The sequence below is a fragment of the Danio aesculapii genome, chromosome 10 (assembly GCF_903798145.1).
Source record: "Danio aesculapii chromosome 10, fDanAes4.1, whole genome shotgun sequence".
Lineage (NCBI taxonomy): Eukaryota > Metazoa > Chordata > Actinopteri > Cypriniformes > Danionidae > Danio > Danio aesculapii.
The window spans coordinates 34,702,546-34,722,689 of NC_079444.1; the positions used below are offsets into that span (position 1 = coordinate 34,702,546).

Genomic DNA, 20,144 nt, shown 5'->3' on the forward strand with positions numbered 1-20,144 from the left:
ACAGCGGAATGAACCGCCAACTTATCCAGCACATGTTTTACGCAGTGGATGCCCTTCCAGCCGCAACCCATCTCTGGGAAACATCCATACACACTCATTCACACTCATACATTACGGACAATTTAGCCTACCTAATTCACCTGTAACGCATGTCTTTGGACTGTGGGGGAAACCGGAGCACCCGGAGGAAACCCACGCGAACGCAGGGAGAACATGCAAACTCAACACAGAAACGCCAACTGACCCAGCCGAGGCTCGAACCAGTGACCTTCTTGTTGTGAGGCGACAGCACTACCTACTGCGCCACTGCATTGCCCTACGGGTTCATTACCTGAGATGAAAAAACCCACAGAAAAGCTGCCTATAGAGAGACACGCACACGCTGGTGAAGAGTGTGTGTGTGTGTGTGTGTAACACCAGTTTGACTGGTAAATATGAATTTGTAGCTAAATCATTAGCGGTGTCAAACAGCATTTCCCATTGTTTATATCGCTGCTTCAACATATCTATAACGTTAGACACTGTACATGTCATGATCAATTTTAACAAATAAAAACTCTCACAGGTTGTAACTCAGAGTCCACAGCTTCTGCTTGTTGGAGCTGCTCCTTCTTTGAGGAGATTTGAACTGAATCCAGCACTGAACTGGAAGAGATTCTGGAGCTGTGTTTTGTCAAATCATGCTTGCTTTGTATTTAATAATTCTCTGGAACATAATTAATATTGAACTGTAAGCACTTCTGTCTCTGTGTCGTGTCATTTGGAAGCCCAAATACAAGAACAGAAGAAGCTCTGTGGAAATAGCAGTGTTTGGACAGCATTTCAGCTTTCTCTGCTGTAACATTACAGTGCCTTCGGCCCTTAGCTGCGCAGTGCGTGTGCATGGTAAAGGTACGTTTGTGATCTCACATGCCCGGAAGTATTTTTTGTAGTCCCCAAAATTTGTTCATTGTAGGCTTTGCTAAGCTAACTCTGTAAAAACCAAGGTCTCGCTTTTCATTGAACTTTGAGCGTCTTATGTTCTTATGAGCGTCTTATGCTGTTTATGTTCACCCAGCTATATCAACTAAAGTTTAAAATATGATATCGTAGTGGACCACCCCTTTAAGGGGTAAAACAGGGTCTACAGGTTAAATCTGCTTGTCTGACTCACGTTTCCAGCTTTGGAGATCTTCAGGTCTATGGAGGGAGCAGGTTTCCTCTCTTTCCTCCTCTGCAGGTAATCCAGCAGTCGAAGCTGCGGCAGTGCAGGACAGTGGCTCATAATCTCCTGCTGTCTGTTCAGAGCTGCTCGCGAATGTCTCCTAAAACACCTGAAGAAATGTGGGAAACCATGAGCCACATTATCTATTTGATATTGTACTTCAGCATCAAACACAGAGTAATTCTGAAAGCTTTAACAGACAAATTACATGCGATGATCCTGTTCTCTGATAAGAAAGATAGACTATTGCTGTCAAGGAGATTAAAAGATCTTCAGCTTTATCCCTGCAAACAATGCTTCACTTATTCAAAAGTTTTTGCAATGTTTCCAGTTCAAACGTCTAAAAATTCTTAAATCACGGACAATGCAGTTGCTATCTTGCAGTTCTGTATTGATAAACTCTTCGATACATGTTTGTAGTACTTTCTATTTAGTTTGAAGATAAAATTTGAACAGATTACCACCAACCAAAACACAGGAGCGTTTCTTTTTGTGATTAGCTGGGCCCTTCTACAGCTTGATTTTCTTTCTCTGAAAGCATTTGAGAGTTTCCTTGGCTGTGTTTTAGATCATTGTCTAATGTAGATGTTGGACTGAAGCAGCTAATATTAACTTACAATGAGGAAGGGCAGAGCTAACTACTGAGAGATTGCAGCTGCTGTCTGGGCTTTCACTGCATTTCTACACCTCCCTTTCTTCATGTGTTCAATACTTTTTCCCCTGTGCAATTTCATTTTATTATGCATAACTTCATTTGTAAACTAATTGGACTTGTTTTCTTTGCATATATGGATTTCTTTTGTTGTTCCTGGAGAAATTTCAAGTCACCGATAACTTCAGTGAGATATATTTTATACAGAGTTATATATATATATATATATATTGTTCTGTTTTATAAATAAGAATAATTGTAATAATAATAAGAAGAATAAGTGAGATTTTCCTTAAAAAGAGCAAAATAATCAACTGATTTCAAACAGAAAACAAGATTATTTTAAAGCAAATTGTTTTTTACTTATTTGTTTTCAGGTTTAAAAAAACACTTAATTTTTCCTTGTTATTTATGAAAACAAAACAATTTTTTTTCTTGTCTCTAAAATGTCACTCGTTTTAAGAATATTTAGATATTTGGACTGGACAAAAGATAAAAACTAAGTAAGCAAAGCATTATTTCTGCAATGTACTCTTTCTGTTTGCTGCACCAACCGAAGAGGCAAAGTCATAAAAACCACTGACATCTCTTTCGTCTCAACAACACACTGAGATAAAAACGGCAGCGGCTTTTCAGCTCACGGGTGGTGACTAACCACAAATACACAACAAAAGATCCACACTGTGCACATCTACATTAGCTCTGTGCACATCTACATTAGCCCAGTGCACATCTACATTAGCTCAGTGCACATCTACATTAGCTCAGTGCACGTCTACATTAGCTCAGTGCACATCTACATTAGCTCAGTGGGTGCAAATCTATCATGCTGCAAAAAGAACAGCTGATGAAATGAAAATGTACACTACCATTCAAAAGTTCACTTTTGACAACAAGAACATACTAAAACGCTTTAAAAAAAAAGCAATTCTGTCATCATTTACTCGCCCTTCATTTTACTTGTTCTATTAAGCACAAAAAAAAGACATTTTGAGGAATGCTTGAAACTGTAACCACTGACTTCCATAGTAGGAAAAACAAATACCATGAAAGTCAATGGTTACAGGTTTCTAACACTCTTCAAAATATCTTCTTTATGTGATGATTTTGTTCTCTTAACCTCACTGGATGGAAACTGCACTTTATTCACAAATATTTTTAGATTTGTGATATTCCAGTTTTGCGCATGACAGAAAATGGCATGTTTTACACTCTAACAAACCCCTCCTATAAATGCTTTCAGATCAACACTAAATTTGTTCAGCCTAATCCAAAGACATTTGTGATATTAGGTAAGACTTCTCAAACGTTTGAAAGGTAGTGTGTAGAAAAGCCAAATAAAAACACTTCTCATTCCCAATTCTACACCCCTACAAGAGGCAGGGGTAGGGGTAAAAAAATTTGAATTGGGATTAGGTCTTAATATGAAGCTGGAGCGTCACCGTTTCATGGAGCGCGTGTTCATCTTCTGCTTGTTGTAGAGCAGACGGTTGGTGGTGCAGCTGACAGAGATGGAGGGGTCGAGACACAGAGGCTCTGCTGTAGCCAGAATCAACTGACTCTCCAGTTGAAGTTTATCATCCTGGAAACACATTCACAACATCCAAATCAACGCACAATCATCGGTACTCAATCGGCCACTTTCATGGTCAATGATGACATTGTTCATTATAAGCTTGGGGTCTGTATCATATTTGTATTCAGCAAGAATGCAGTAAATATTCAGCAGGGATGCATTAAGTTGATCAAAAGTGACAGTAATTAATTATTTACTTCAATTAATTTTTTTAAAATCTTCAATTTGATTAAGCGCTGTTCTTTAAATCTTTCTTTATACATTTTAATTGTTATTAAAATGTGTCACGTGTGTAATATGTATACGCATATGATTATATCTATATTCACAGTGAATTCTGTGTAATACATATGTGCATAATAAAGGCGGTCATTTGAGATTATTCTGGAAGGAATTATATTAGGACACATGTTCTCACGCTGGATGCAAATTTTTTTTTTTTTTTTTTTATATAATTGAACAAAACTTGAGTCCTGCCAATAATCTATGTAAATTGCATGACATTTAAGGTCACATACTGAGATCCAAATGTAACTTGAAATATTGTATGATGAGTGCTAACAAGAAACATAAAAAAATGTTTCAGTTTGAATTGTCAACAATTATCAATTGATAATAACAAAAATTTTTATCAATTTGTCTTTTTTTGAATAATATTAATGTTATTTTAGACATTAACATTATACAAAATAATTTGGTATTAAATGAATCTTGATAAGCTGGTTCAGGTGTGTTTAATTGGGGTTGGAACTAAAATATAGGGGCACCCCTGCTATATGAGCTCAACCACTCTCACTGACAAAGCTGTGCCAAAAACTAAACACTATTGGCTGTTTTTAAAAAGGGAGGAGCTAATATGTGTCAAGCCCTGCCTTCAATATTTACATTCGAATTACGCTCAGTGACATAAATTTAATGAAAAACTAAAGATGTCATTAGAATGTAAATATGAAGAGAGAGCGGGACATATAGTAGCTCCTCCTTTTCTGAAAAAACCCAATAGTTTTTCGTTTAATGGCATCTTGAAGGGGGCGGCGTGTGTCAGATACTAGAGAAAATCCCTTCAAGGGACCTTTAAGCAGCAACTTTAACAGAAATAAATAAATAGAAATCATTTGAACACACAGTTGAAGTCAGAATTGTTAGCCCTCCTGTATATTCTTTCCCCAACACATTTCTAAACATGATAGTTTTAATAACTTATTTCTAATAACAGATTTCTTTTATCTTAGCCATGATGGAGGTAAATAATATTTGACTAGATGTTTTTCAGGATACTAGAATTCAGCTTAAAGTGACATTTAAAGGCTTAACTAGGGTAACTAGGCAAGTTATTGTATACTGATGGTTTGTTCTGTAGACAATAAAAAAATATTGCTTAAGGGGCTAATAATAATGACCTGATTTTTATTCTAGCCGAAATAAAGCAATTAAGACTTTCTCCAGAAGAAAAAATATTATAGGAAATACTGTGAAAATTTCCTTGCTTGGTAAATCATAATTTGGGAAATATTTGAAAAAATAAATAAATAAAAATTCACAGGAGGGCGAATAATTTTGACTTTAACTGCATTTTAACACAAAATTTAAAAATTGTGATAATATTTTGCAGTTTTATTTTTGATACTATAATTGCAGTAAATATCACAGACCTCAAACCTTTGAATGTTAAACTTCAGAGTTGCTTACCTGCGTCCACTTGTGGTCACTTGTCATGGCGTGAACGTCGCAGATCAGAGTCTGGTTGAGCAAAAGAGAAACAAGTCACAGTAAGCTTCTCAAAAGCACAACTGGTCATAAATCAGGACTGGTTACTGACCTGCATAGTGGGTCTCAGCAGGATGTGCCGGCTCTGGTATGTGGGCATCTTTGTGTTTCCGGACTGTCTGTAGTCTCTGACCTCGGCTATCACACAGCCACAGTGGAAAATATTCACCTGACAGAACAACACAGAAAAGCAAAACTCAGCTGGAGGTTTAGGCATCGGCTTTCAGATGATATAAAATGACATTAGAAGCGATCAAAAGCTAACGTAGGTTCATTGAAATAAAATGCAGAATCAATTTTAAACCAGTGATGTTTTGGGTTTACTTACTAAAACTGCTTAATTTAGGTTTTTATATGTAATTTATTTTTATTTCAATCTGATATGAAATTACATCAGATGCAATCAAAAGCTAATGTAGGTTAATTGAAATGTAATGTAGAATTATTTGGCATCACGTATATACTTTAATTTAATTATAATTTGTACTTATTTAATTTTAAATTTATTTTCAATTTATTTTTATTCAATTGAAGTACTTTTAATACTTATTAAATGTAATATTTATGTATTTATATTTTTATATTTATATATAATATTTAAAATAAATAAAATTATTTTGGGGTTTTTATGACAATGGAATGTTTATTCATTTACATTTTTCATATAACAATAATATTTTATTTTTGTTTTAATCCCACTTTATATATATATATATATATGAAAATATAACTAACCACAGATTTTAAGTGAATTCATTTAAAATAATTTTTTTTTTTACACATTTTGAAGATTACTGGAGTATGTTTAACAAAGACATATTTTATCAGTCTTTCTACTTTTATAGACCCATTTATATATGGTACTAAAATGTTTTTAATTAATAAAATACCATTTGTACTTTTAGTAAATGTTCTGTGTAAGTGACAAAATAAAGTAGACAAAACAGATGGAATTAGAACACATTAATTACAGATAAAACAGCAATGAATCTGAGCTAAATACTTGATTGGGTTAGAAGTTTAAAGGGCTAGCAATGTGCTGACAGAGTCTAATCTGTTAACATTCAATATGTCACTTCAAAATAAACTGTAAAATTTAGCAGCAATTTCTAAGAGAATATTATTAGTAACTCACAATTTCTTCAGTGTTGTTTCTAACCTGTGATTTTTCCAGAAGGTCTACAAGGATGGGCGGCAGTTCCTCTGCATCCAGGTAATCCAGTAATTCACCCTCTTCATAGCGAAGCCGAATCGTTTCTGAATCTTGCCGATCGAAACATCAAAATTTCCAAATATTAGCCCAACCGAGAGTTTATTTAAATGTAATATATGTTACATTGATGAGGGAAAAAAGACAGTACCAGATCCGTTTTTTCCTCTAAGCATAAGCGAGTATCCTTCATTGCCAGGGTACAGATTGACCACCAGACACGAGACGGACTCCTGTGAGACCAGTTTCTGTAGTAGATTCACATTTCTCCTCAGTTTCTGCAGAAAGAGGAGGAAAGAGTTTGTTATTATCAATAGATGGATGGATGGATGGATGGATGGATGGATGGAGGGATAGATGGAGGGATAGATGGAGGGATAGATGGAGGGATAGATGGACGAACGGACAGACAGAAAGAAACTACAGATAGATGGATGGACAGACGGACAGAACGACGGATGGACAGACAGACAGAGAGACAGATGGAGCGATAGATAGATAGATAGATAGATAGATAGATAGATAGATAGATAGATAGATAGATAGATAGATAGATAGATAGATAGATAGATAGATAGATAGATAGATAGATAGATAGATAGATAGATAGATAGATAGATAGATAGATAGATAGATCAAACGATAGAACGAATGACAGAACGATAGATGGATGGATAGACAGACAGACGGAGAGACGGACAGATAGACAGGAGCGATAGAACGACAGACAGACGCACGGATAGATAGACGGACAGATGGATGGAAGGACGGACGGACAGACAGACAGACAGATAGATAGATAGATAGACAGACAGATCAAACGATAGAACAATAGACAGATGAATGGATAGACAGAGACAGACAGATGGACAGGAGCGATAGAACGACAGACAGACAGATCAAACAATAGAACAATAGACAGATGGATGGATAGACAGATGAAGAGACGAACAGATAGATAGGAGCGATAGAACGTTAGACAGACAAACAGACAGACAGACAGAATGAATGATAGATAGAACAAACGATGAACAGACAGAATGATAGATAGATGGATAGACAGACGGATTTCTTGTAAAATATCTGCAAAATTTTGAAGAATAAAATTTAATTTTGTCTCCAAAAAAGTAGTGAGAAGTATCACTGCGTTTACCAATAACAGGAAAGAGGTCAAGATCAAATATGTGAGCTTGGACCAAAAAAAAAACAAACAAGAAAAAAAAAAAAGTCTTATTTTTCATGTGTATATTTCTGGCAATAAACAAAAATACATTGTATGGCTCAAAAACGTGATTTTTCCTTTATGGCAAAAATAAAAGTTTTTTCCATTATATATATATATATATATATATATATATATATATATATATATATATATATATACATAAAAATACATTGTTGATTAGTAATATGCACTGCTTAGACCAGGGGTGTCCAAACTCGGTCCTGGAGGGCCGGTGTCCTGCAGATTTTAGCTCCAACTTGCCTCAACACACCTACACGGATGTTTCTAGAAAGCCTAGTAAGTGCTTGATTAGCTAGCCCAGGTGTGTCTGATTGGGGTTGGAACTAAACTTTGCAGGACACCGGCCCTCCAGGACCGAGCTTGGACATGCCTGGCTTAGACCTTTATCTGAACACCTTTAAAGAGCAATTTAGATTTTGTATTAACCTTCAGATTGTAGATTTCCAAATAGTTGTATATCAGCCAAATATTGTCCAATCCTAACAAAGTATACATCAATGGAAAGCTTCAAAGTTAAACATAATAGCTAACACTGACGTCTGGTGTTGTGGTTACATATAGTAATGAGCCTATTATTTTGATATGCACTAACAGTGGTCGACCAATGACAACAGACCATAATCTGACCAATCAGAGCAGAGCAGGCTCTCAGAAAGGCGGAGTTTTGACAGTCTAAATTCTTAAAATAATCTTTGTGAGAATTGATTTTGTTGATGTTGCAATTGATATCATGAGAAAACTAAAGTGCTTTTTAAAGAGTCCTAAAATAAAACTATAAAACAGCAAAACAGGGCTCCAGACGTTTGTGCATATATCGAGTGAAAATTACCTTCAACTCTGGTTCTTTTTCACACTCTTCAATGTACAATTCATAAAGTTTCTGATATAAGGATTTCCTTCCGCTGGAGGACACTCGCCTCTTCGCTGGTCGCTGACGAGCACTTTCTACAATGTACTGAAGGAGGCAGAAATACATGAATAAATAATTGGCAAAATAACAGAAAGTTATAATTTACAGTATATAATATTATACATACAATAAACTAATAATATCATATACAGAATATGATAAAACACAAACCTCAGCCCGATCCAATGCATATTCTAGGACTTGTTGCTGTAGAAATAAAACAGATGAAAAATATTGGATTACATAATTGTGAATGTAATAATTATTGTTTTCAAACTATTGTATGTATTGAAGGTAAATGTTGTCAATAATGTTAATTTTCTTGCACAGATCAAATATTTTGCTTTATAATATTTTTATGTATAACCAGGAGCCAATGGTACTCGTTTTGTTTTGCCTGTGTGTGTTTTTTTAACTCTTAAAGTGACTTGCATTTTATAAATAACCAAGGATCGCAGTTTCATTTAATGCTTCTCTGAAGAAAGTCACCTTCATCGTGTATGACCTGAGGGTAAGTAAATTAACAAATTTCCTTTTATTAGGTGAACTGTCCCTTTAAAACTTAAAAAAAAAAAAAAAAAAACTTTATTTTAACCACTGCATTAACAATTTTCATGACTGTATTGTATCCACTGAACATCTAACAGCTCAATATCATTATTATTATTATTAGAGCTGTGCAATATGATGATGATATCTATTGTTTGGACAAAATAAAATGTTTATCGCTTCATATTATGCTATATAATTTATTTTGTGGTGTCAAAACATATATTGTTTACAGTATTACTTTTTCATAACTTATATAAGCTTAATATAACATGCCATTATGGATGTAAGCGGACAAAAAACACAAATAGCAGAATTATGAGAGTTGCAATCTTGAAAGTACAAAGTTTACATTTTGCATTCCTCATTCATTTTCCTTCGGCTTAGTTCCTTTATTCATCAGGGGTCATCACAGCGGAATGAACCACCAACTTATCCAGCAAATGTTTTATACAGCGGATTCCCTTCCAGCCACAACCCAGTACTGGGAAACACCCAATCACACTCATTCACCCACATACACTATGGCCAATTTAGTTTATTCAATTCCCCTATAGCGCATGTCTTTGGACTGTGGGGCAAACCGGAGCATCCGGAGGAAACCCACGCCAACACAGGGAGACCATGCAAACTCCACACAGAAATGCCAACCGATTCAGCCAGGGCTCGAACCAGCTGTGAGGCAACAGTGCTAACCACTGAGCCACCGTGTCGCCCCATTTTGCATTTAATTGCGCAATATTTTATAATCGTTTTTGAAAAGTGTATTTACATTTCATTCATATTTATTTGGTCTACACTCCTAATCAAACATTTGCTCTGAAGCCCTTAATAAAGTGTGAAATATGATCACATGAGTACATTTGCTGAGCATTTTAAAAAGAAATAGCCTATTTTTTATTACTATCAACCATTGCGACTGTATATTTATGTAACATCAATATGAGAAATGTTTTGACCAAATTTGTGACAATTACACCATGTATGGATGGGGGGAGGGGGTTGTTGATTGTATTTTTCTATATTGTTTTTATTATTTTTCTTTTGCTTATTGTTTAAAAACACGAATGTCCTGATACTCTTTGTATTCATACATTCTACATAATGTTATCTAATTACCATTAAACATACTTATCAAAAAGAAAGAAAGAAGAAACAACCCTTTACGTGTGGTCAATATATAATTTATTAATTGATTGAATTTACAAAGAGGGCATCACGGTGGCGCAGTGGGTAGCACGATCGCCTCACAGCAAGAAGGTTGCTGGTTCGAGCCTCAGTTGGGTCAGTTGGCATTTCTGTGTGGAGTTTGCATGTACTGCCAATGTTCGCATGGGTTTCCTCCACAGTCCAAAGACATGCGCTATAGGTGAATTGAATAAGCCAAATTGGCTGTAGTGTATGTGTGTGAGTGTATGGGTGTTTCCCAGTGTTGGGTTGCGGCTGAAAGGGCATCCACTGTGTAAAAAATATGCTGGATATTCCTATGTGGCGACCCCTGATGAATAAAGGGACTAAGCTAAAGGAAAATGAATGAATGAATGAATGAATGAATGAATTTACAAAAAATTATACTATATCATGATATATATCAGAATACGAGATGACTTATATTGTGGTGATATGAGATTTTTTGTCATATCATCAAGCCCTAATTATTATTATTATTACTGCCTGATAAAACGCATTTGTACTAGTGCTGCAAAATATATTGTTTCTTTGATATCGTGATCTGAACATTCGCAACAGTCACATCGTGAGTATATGCAATGTTGAGTCTGGATTATAATTTATAAGTTCCTAAGTGTTTGAAGAGGCCAAAATCCCTCTAGACCCCTCACACTGCCTCTTTGAACTTCTACATTCTGGTCGACACTCTAGAGCACTGCGCACCAGAACAGCCCAAAACAGAAACAGTTTCTTCCCTCAGGCAATCCATCTCATGAACACTTGGTTCCACAATTATTATTATTATTATTATTATTATCAACATCACTACTTGCTATACACTTCTTATACACATATACACTTCCTTAACAACACACTTTACCTGCCAATTTGCACATAACAGTTGACATATAACATTGTATATAGTAATATACCTGTACATACACTTGTCTATATGTATATTTGCATTTACCGTTTACTTCTATTTTTTAAATATATTTATGATCTGTTTTTTGTCCTGCCTCTGTAATTCTGCACTGTAAAACCCTAAAAGTTAAGGTAACTCAAACCATTTGAGAAAACCGATTGCAACAAACCATTTAAGTTCAAAAACTAATTCTAATGAGTACTGTGAATCTAATCCATTGAGTAAACGAAGCAATCTGAGCACAGTAAAACCCAATAAATGAAGAGAACTAAAACCAACTGAGTACTGAAAAATCTAATAAGTTAAAGCAACTCAAACCATTTGAGGAAACCGATTACTATAAACGATTTGAGTTAAAAAACTAACCCTAACGAGTACTGTGAACTCACTCACTTAAGTTGAATGAGGTATTTAATAAACTGATAGCCTTCAACACTGAGTTCAAAACTCTTTTTAAATGAGTAGAATTAACTTTCAGTCAATTTTGAGTTAACTCCACTCATTTCATTTGAGAAAGTAGACTGCTGGGTTTTACAGAGTGCTGCACTGTAGAAGTTCTGTCACAAAAACTAAGTCCTCATATGTGTGATCATACCTGGCAATAAAGCTCTTTCTGATTCAGATTAAAAGCATCCAGGCCTAAGAAATTGTACCATTTTTAACTCTTGACAAATGAATAACTATGGAACTGTTGATAAAATGAAGACTATGCAGTATTATTTGACATTTGATTATTCAATTACTGTACACCTGAATCCATTCGACTCTTCAGAAAATAAAATGCTGATTATTACAGTTTGTATCTTTTTTTTATTGAATTTATTTATGCTTGTAGATTGTTTCTTATATTTTATGCATATGCACTGTCCTACAGAATCATCCCAATCAATCTAAAGATAAATTCTTGCCAAATAGTTATTAAACACATCTAGTGAAAATTGTATTTATATCGCAGAATAAAAATATCGCAATGATAAGTTCTTCCACTCTCTTGCAGCCCTAATTTGTGCATATTGTTTAGGATATATATTATATATTATTTAGATACTAAGAAAAAACACTGGCATAGAACTTTTTCATGCTAGAACCACTGGCTTTAAATTAATCAACAATAAATTAGTAAATAAATGTAAAATAAATACATGAAAAAAACTTTCACAGTCTAAAAATATACATGTATAAAATCGCTTCTTACCATTGTGCTTGCTGTGTGACAGGAGGCGATGTTGTGTTACACCAGCACTGTCACCTCCACAAACACACCATTCAAGCCCTGGGGTCAGACAGAGACACTTGAGAAACACACACACTCGTGCATTTACCTGCCAGCCGACCGCTTCCATTCACAACTCAAGGTATGAACGCTAATAAGCACAGTATGATGCATGAACTCAGCTCACTTCTGCATCTGTTTCTGCATGCAAACACAACATCTGCTCAACTAACGCGACCAGCTTCAACAAAGTGCGTGTTAAAGCATGCAGTGAGAATAAACGACCCGTAATGAGGAAATGTAGAGAATATGCTCCCAGGTGAAGAAGGTAAACTTCAGCTGTGGACGACAGGCTGGCTAACATTCAGCTAACAGCTCACTTTGATGCAGAAAAGCAGGCGACATTAGCGGCTGACAGAGCGGTTTGTAACGACACAGTGGCGACAAACATCAAATCCGACTTGCCAGTCGAGTTGCATCGCCACAGGCTGGAAATCCGAAGCAAGAAGCGGAGTAAATGTTCCAGTGCCTTCAATGAAAAAAACTCACAGCAGCCATTTTGTTCCAGTGTAACAACAAAATCCAAACTTCCGGTGTGCGCGCGTGCTGGAGGCGGAACCAAAAGATGTGCGGCGCGGAACCGTTCAAAAGCTGGTAATGTACAGTGAATTTATTAACACTTTTGGTTTAAAGAATACTTTAAATCAATACAAAAAATTTGTTCATTGTATCTCCGCAAAATTACTTCACCTTATTAAAACCGCAAAAGTACATAACCATGTATCTATCACCATATATAGACCTCCAGGACCCTATGTCAATTTTCTAAAAGAGTTTTCTGATTTTATCTCTGACTTACTAGTTAAAACTGATAAAATACTAATTGTAGGAGACTTTAACATCCACATAGATGACGCTAACGACACATTAGGGCTCGCGTTTACGGACTTGCTGGTCTCACTAGGAATAAAGCAAAATGTTATTGGTCCAACTCATCGCCTAAAGCATACACTAGATCTAATTCTGTCTTATGGAATTGAGGTCACTGATGTAGACATTATACCACAAAGTGATGATATTACAGACCACTACCTCTTACTATATAAGCTGTGTTTACCTGAAATTAGCAGATCCGCTCCGATATATCGTCCTAGTAGAACTATTGTTCCATCCACTAAAGATGAATTTATAAATAACTTACCTGATCTTTCTCTACTTCGAAATGCACCCGCAAACGCAAATGACCTTGATGTAGTAACCAGCAGTATGGATGCCATCTTTACTAGCACTTTAAATACTGTGGCACCCATCAAACTAAAAAAGACTAGAGAGAATAAAACTACACCATGGTATAATAGTCATACCCGCGCTCTCAAAACAGCAACCCGTGCCCTGGAACGTAAATGGAAAAAAACTAATTTAGAAGTCTTTAGAATTGCATACAAAGACAGTATGTCCAGCTATAGGAGGGCTTTAAAATCTGCCAGGGCTGAGCACCTCCGCAAACTGATAGAAAATAATCAAAACAATCCTAGATTCTTATTTAACACCATCGCTAAACTAACAAATAATCGGTCATCTTTGGAACAAAACGTTCCACCGCAAATTAGTAGTGATGACTTCATGAATTTTTTCAGTGATAAAATAGAAGGCTTTAGACAGAAAATAGGAGATATTAAACTTTCTGCACCGCCTTATACTTCAGATCCAGTAAACACGCCTCTGAATCTAAATAACCTACAGTGCTTTAAAATCATAGAACAGGAAGAGCTAGACAAAATTATAAATAGCTCTAAATCAGCTACGTGTATATTGGACCCAATTCCAACAAAGTTACTGAAAGAATTGCTACCTGTTATAGGAGAACCTCTTCTTAACATTATCAACTCTTCATTATCTTTAGGCCATGTTCCAAATCCCTACAAGTTAGCTGTTATTAAACCTATTATTAAGAAACCACAACTGGAACCCAGCAACTTAGCTAATTATAGGCCTATTTCAAATCTTCCATTTATATATAAAATACTAGAAAAAGTTGTTTCTGCTCAATTATGCTCCTTTCTGCAGACCAACAATGTTTTTGAAGTGTTTCAGTCAGGTTTCAGAGCTCATCACAGTACAGAAACTGCATTAGTGAAAATAACCAACGATTTACTCTTAGCTGCTGACCAAGGGTGCATCTCGCTATTAGTTCTACTCGATCTTAGTGCGGCATTTGACACCATTGACCATGGTATCCTTATTAATCGCTTAAAGTCTACAGGTGTCCAAGGACAGGCCCTACAATGGTTTAAGTCATACTTATCTGACCGTTACCAGTTTGTAAATATAAATGGACAGCCTTCACAAATCAGCCCAGTAAAATACGGGGTGCCTCAAGGATCAGTTTTAGGCCCTTTACTGTTTACAATATACATGCTACCCCTGGGAGACATTATTAGAAGACATGGGATCAGCTTTCACTGCTATGCAGATGATACTCAATTATATATTTCAACTAAACCTGACGAGACGTCTAATCTGTCCAAGCTAACTGAGTGTATTAAAGATGTTAAAGACTGGATGACCAACAATTATCTTCTCTTAAACTCAGACAAAACAGAATTATTACTTATTGGGCCTAAATCCTGTACACAGCAGATCTCACAACTCGATCTACAATTAGAGGGATACAAAGTTAGCGTTAGTTCTACTATAAAAGATCTGGGTGTCATATTAGACAGCAATTTAACTTTTAAAAATCATATTTCCCATGTCACAAAAACTGCTTTCTTTCATCTGAGAAATATAGCTAAGTTACGAAGTATGCTATCCATCTCAGATGCAGAAAAGCTAGTCCATGCTTTTATGACTTCTAGGCTGGACTACTGTAATGCTCTGTTTGCTGGCTGCCCAGCATCCTCTATTAACAAACTTCAATTAGTACAAAATGCAGCTGCCAGAGTTCTAACCAGGTCTAGAAAATTTGATCACATCACCCCAATTTTATCCTCCTTACACTGGCTGCCTGTTAAGTTTCGTATTGAATTTAAAATATTGCTTCTTACATATAAAGCTCTAAATAATCTAGCTCCTGCTTATCTAACCAATCTTCTGTCTCGCTACAATCCAACTCGCTCTTTAAGATCTCAAAACTCAGGACTTCTGGTAGTACCTAGAATAGCAAAGTCGAGTAAAGGAGGTCGAGCCTTCGCATTTATAGCTCCTAAACTCTGGAATAGCCTTCCTGATAACGTCCGAGGCTCAGACACACTCTCCCAATTCAAAACTAGATTAAAGACCTATCTGTTCAGTAAAGCATACACTTAGTGCACCACTTAGGGGGCTTCCACACAGGTTATGCATCTTGCTGATATACACTGTGAACATCAGCTACGCTAATTATTTTCTTTATTCTCCATTTCCACCTGGGGATACTCTTCCCGAGGCCCTCAGACTATGCAGAGTCACTGATTCGATCCAAGACCAACGACGAGATAATCCCAAGGTTTCCATATCCTGGACCTGGCCGAATCCTGAACAACTACTGCGATGGTCATGGAAGAGTGGAGAACATGAGACTGTTTCCTATGACGCTCCAGAGACAGACGAGTCTTCGCTGAGGCCAGCTTCCAGCCTCCGCCACTGAGACTGCAGCTCTGCACAAGACGTTTGGCCAGCGGAGAAATTAAAATGGTCATGCCCAACTGAGCCTGGTTTCTCTCAAGGTTTTTTTTTCTTCACTTCCGCCTTTAGTGAAGTTTTTTTTCCCTCTCCGCTGTCGCCACTGGCTTGCATGGTTCAGGATCTGTAGAGCTGCGCATCGTTGGATTTGCTCTTCAATATTTGGACTCTCAGTAGTGATTATTAAACCACACTGAACTGAGCTAAACTGAACTGAACTTAAACACTACAAACTTAACTACACTGTTCCTATTTACTGTGACCTTTTATGTGAAGCTGCTTTGACACAATCTACATTGTATAAGCGCTATACAAATAAAGGTGAATTGAATTGAATCTGGCTCACTTCCAGATCTTACTATTAAGGGCCTTTCTATCATGGATAAAAAAAATAATAACAATTATATCAGGAGAGTCCTAACTGCAGACAAGAGGGTTCCTCCAATAGCAATAGTTAAATGGAAACAAACATTCCCTTCATTCTCTTTTTCCCCAAAATCTGGTCAGATATTACAAAATACATAATTCCTAATAAAGTAAAAGAAACTAATTTTAAAATATTACACAGATACTATCTATGCAATGGGTTTATTAGTAAGTTTAAGAAAGGTTTTTCACCCTTGTGTTGTTTTTGTAAAATGGAACAGGAAAAAGGGGATGACGCGATGGCGCAGTAGGTAGTGCTCACGCCTCACAGTAAGAAGGTCCCTGGTTCGAGCTTCGGCTGGGTCCCTGTGTTCGTTTCTTCCAGGTGCTCCGGTTTCCCCCACAGTCCAAAGACATGCGGCACAGGTGAATTGGGTAGGCTAAATTGTCTGTAGTGTGTGAGTGTGAATGAGTGTGTGTGGATGTTTCCCAGTGATGGGTTGCGGCTGGAAGGGCATCCACTACGTAAAAAAACATGCTGGATAAGTTGGCGGTTCATTCTGCTGTGGCGGCCCCAGATTAATTAAGGGACTAAGCTGAAAATAAAATGAATGAATGAATGGAACCGGGAAAAAAATCTTCATTTATTTTTCAGTTGCAGTTACGCAAAACAGTTTTGGTCGCAAGTTTCCTTACTACTTTTTGAAGTGTATTATAAATTCATCAATATAACTTATAAAATGGTTTTATTTATGGATTGCAACTCTAGATTATTAGAAATGGACAAAAATCACAAAAATTCTTATTTTATTTGGAAAGTACCACATGCACAAAACAAAATGTATGCTGACTGTACCAAATTGTAAACTATTTTTCATTGATCTAAACTTTTTTATGATTCCCTGACTTCTATACCGAGTAATACCAAAGCTATGAAGACATCCCAACTGCTGAAAAAAAACTTAATGTACAGGATTAGTTTTTGTTGTTAACTCTCTTGTAAGCTGTTTTATGTATAATTCTGTACTCCCCTGTTTGATCAATAAAAAAATGTAATAAAAAAAAGCTGGTAATGTCGATGATAAAGTAAAAAAACACACACCAGAGACTGAATTTGATAGAAATATCTCATTCATTACATTATTGTTTGTATTCACCATTATCTGAAAATGGTAATTGACACAAAGCTTCTGTGGAACTTTACAACTTTTGAAGTAAAATTGTGGTAAACTGATGTGATTATTGTGGTATAGACGTGGGAAGAATTGAGAGACCCTATGATTTTTTTTCCCCTCTTTATTTAACCTTCAAATAACAAACAGGCATTTCAACTTCCATCGTTAAACATATATAACATTATATCCAAGCAGCATATAATAAACAAAATAGTACAAAATAATAATAATAATAATATCAAAAATGAAACCATGAATCATACTAATACAAATGAAAATACATTCAGGGGGGTCAGCCCATATCAGCTGACAAACGTTTAGAGAGCTTTGAGGTAGGTCTGCAACTGCGGAACCTGACCATATTTCCGAATAAATTTCTGAATAAAACGTGGTAACGGTCGGTAACTCTGGTGTAATTTGAACGGGAGCGGGCGGTCTAACAATAGCATTCCTGACAGACAGATATAGAGAGAGAGAGAGCACGCATTCGCCGTCGTGCTGTGTGGGTAGGTGTGTGTGTGAATGAGAGAGAGCACGTGCACCCGCCTTGGTGCTGTGTGTCACTTGTAGGCTGGACTCTGTAGTCTGGACTCTGTAGCATCCAGATGGGGGTTTTATGGAAGGCATATTTAATCGCTTTACATTTTACATTTTTCCTTGGCCCAATATGTACCTGCTATGTGTATAGAAATAATGCTGATATGAAACACAATCAGTAGTTGGCAAATATATTGAGTGAATATGTTTGTAAATCTGACTTTGAAAGAGTCAGTGCCTCACCAGCCACAAACCTGACAACCAAAGAGAATTCTCCATATGAACAGCCATTCATTCTATAGTATTCTATAGTCGCTATAGCGCTACAGTTAAGGTCCACGACATGGGGAGAACATGCAAACTCCACACAGAAATGCCAACTGACCCAGCCGGGACTTGAACCAGCGATCTTCTTGCTGTGAGGCGACAGTGCTAACCATTGAGTCACCGTGTCACCAATAATAATCTTATTTATAATTATTTATTTTTGTGCAGCGCCTTTAAAGCCTAATTCTCAAAGCACTTTACAAGAACAGCAGAATTTTTGGACCCAAGATTCTCACAGAAATCAGTCAAGTTTGGTGAAGGAAAAATCATAGTTTGGGCTTACATTAATTATGGGGGTGTGCAAGAGATCTGCAGAGTGGATGACAACATCAACAGCCTGAGGTATCAAGACATTTGTGCTGCCCATTACATTACAAACCACAGGAGAGGGCAAATTCTTCAGCAGGATAGTGCTCCTTCTCATACTTCAGACTATACATCAAAGATCCTGAAAGCAAAGAAGGTCAAGGTGCTCCAGGATTGGCCATCCCTGTCATCAGACATGAACATTATTGAGCATGTCTGGGGTAAGATGGAGGAGGCATTGGAGATGAGTCCAAAGAATCTTGATGAGCTCTGGGAGTCCTGCAAGAACGCTTTCTTTGTCATTCCAGATGAATTTATTAATAAGCTTTTTGAATCATTACAGAGATGTATGGATGCAGTCCTCCAAGCTCATGGGAGTCAGACACAATATTCATTCTTTTTCCACTGCACCATGACTTTATATTCTATACTGTACTTTATTTCTGTTAAGTGACAAGACTTTTGTCTAATCAAAGTCAGAGTTTACTGTCCTAATTTAATAATTAAAAATCAAGGCATGATCATATTTTATTTTGGTCAAATAAGCGTAATCTAGAGGCCTTTGCCTTTCATAAAAGCCACCTTGGAAACCAAATGATGTTGAGCATTGTATTTTAATATTAGGTGAAGATCTGAATAAACAGATCAGGTATGACACATTTCAGGCACAATCAAATGTAACTGCAGGTGAAAAAAAAAAGGTTCACACAAAATTTAGGAAAAATATTTTTATTAATTCATTCCCTTAAAGAAAATGTGCACATCACTCCAAACTAAAAGCATTCAGAAATCTTCTACAATGGTGGGAAGATCCACTAAAACAACAGTATTGCATAAACCACTTGAATGTCACATTACTAAAAAAGCACCACAGAAGAAAACGATAGAAATAAAAAATATTTGTGACTTATTTGACCATTCAGACGTTTATATTTCACAATTCCGTGATTAAAAAGTCAAAATTGTTTATAGACTTGAAATTAAGTCACAATTCTGGAAAGAAAACTGTAAAATAAAAATAAAAAGTCAGAACTGCGTGACTTTTACATATTTATCTTCGATATCTTCTGACTGATATTCAAAAAGTTGACTCAACTTAAAATTGTATGGCAACTGAGCTTTGAGTTGCAAGTTACAAGTATATTTCGCAGTTCTGAATTGTTCACTGTAAAAAAAGTAAGAGTTTTTTTATATTTCGCAGTTCTAAAATGTTCATTGTAAAAACAAGACGTTGACTCTCCTTAAGTTTGTTTTAGTTGACTCAACTTTTAACACAAGTACTGCACTTTACCCTGTTTAAGTTGAGTCAACTAAAACAAACTTAAGGAGAGTCAACGTCTTGTTTTTA

General features: G+C 36.2%; 1 protein-coding gene across 4 annotated transcripts in view; it reads right to left on the reverse strand.

Annotated features, from left to right (window-relative positions):
• supt20 (SPT20 homolog, SAGA complex component) overlaps positions 1-12,990 on the reverse strand; it is a 48,323-nt gene extending 35,333 nt beyond the window's left edge. For 3 of the 4 annotated variants that reach the window (XM_056466325.1, XM_056466326.1, XM_056466323.1), the window contains exons 1-10: positions 12,888-12,900; positions 12,405-12,482; positions 8,737-8,772; positions 8,485-8,610; positions 6,561-6,687; positions 6,359-6,462; positions 5,252-5,368; positions 5,122-5,172; positions 3,299-3,438; positions 1,154-1,313 (exon numbers count right to left, since the gene is read on the reverse strand). In XM_056466325.1, coding sequence (XP_056322300.1) covers positions 1,154-1,313; positions 3,299-3,438; positions 5,122-5,172; positions 5,252-5,368; positions 6,359-6,462; positions 6,561-6,687; positions 8,485-8,610; positions 8,737-8,772; positions 12,405-12,407 — 864 coding nt within the window. In that variant the 5' untranslated portion in view covers positions 12,408-12,482; positions 12,888-12,900. Of the gene's footprint in view, positions 1-1,153; positions 1,314-3,298; positions 3,439-5,121; positions 5,173-5,251; positions 5,369-6,358; positions 6,463-6,560; positions 6,688-8,484; positions 8,611-8,736; positions 8,773-12,404; positions 12,483-12,887; positions 12,901-12,971 lie in introns of those variants that run through there. The other variant, XM_056466324.1, reaches the window with a different exon arrangement.
• Positions 12,991-20,144: the final 7,154 nt, after the last annotated feature.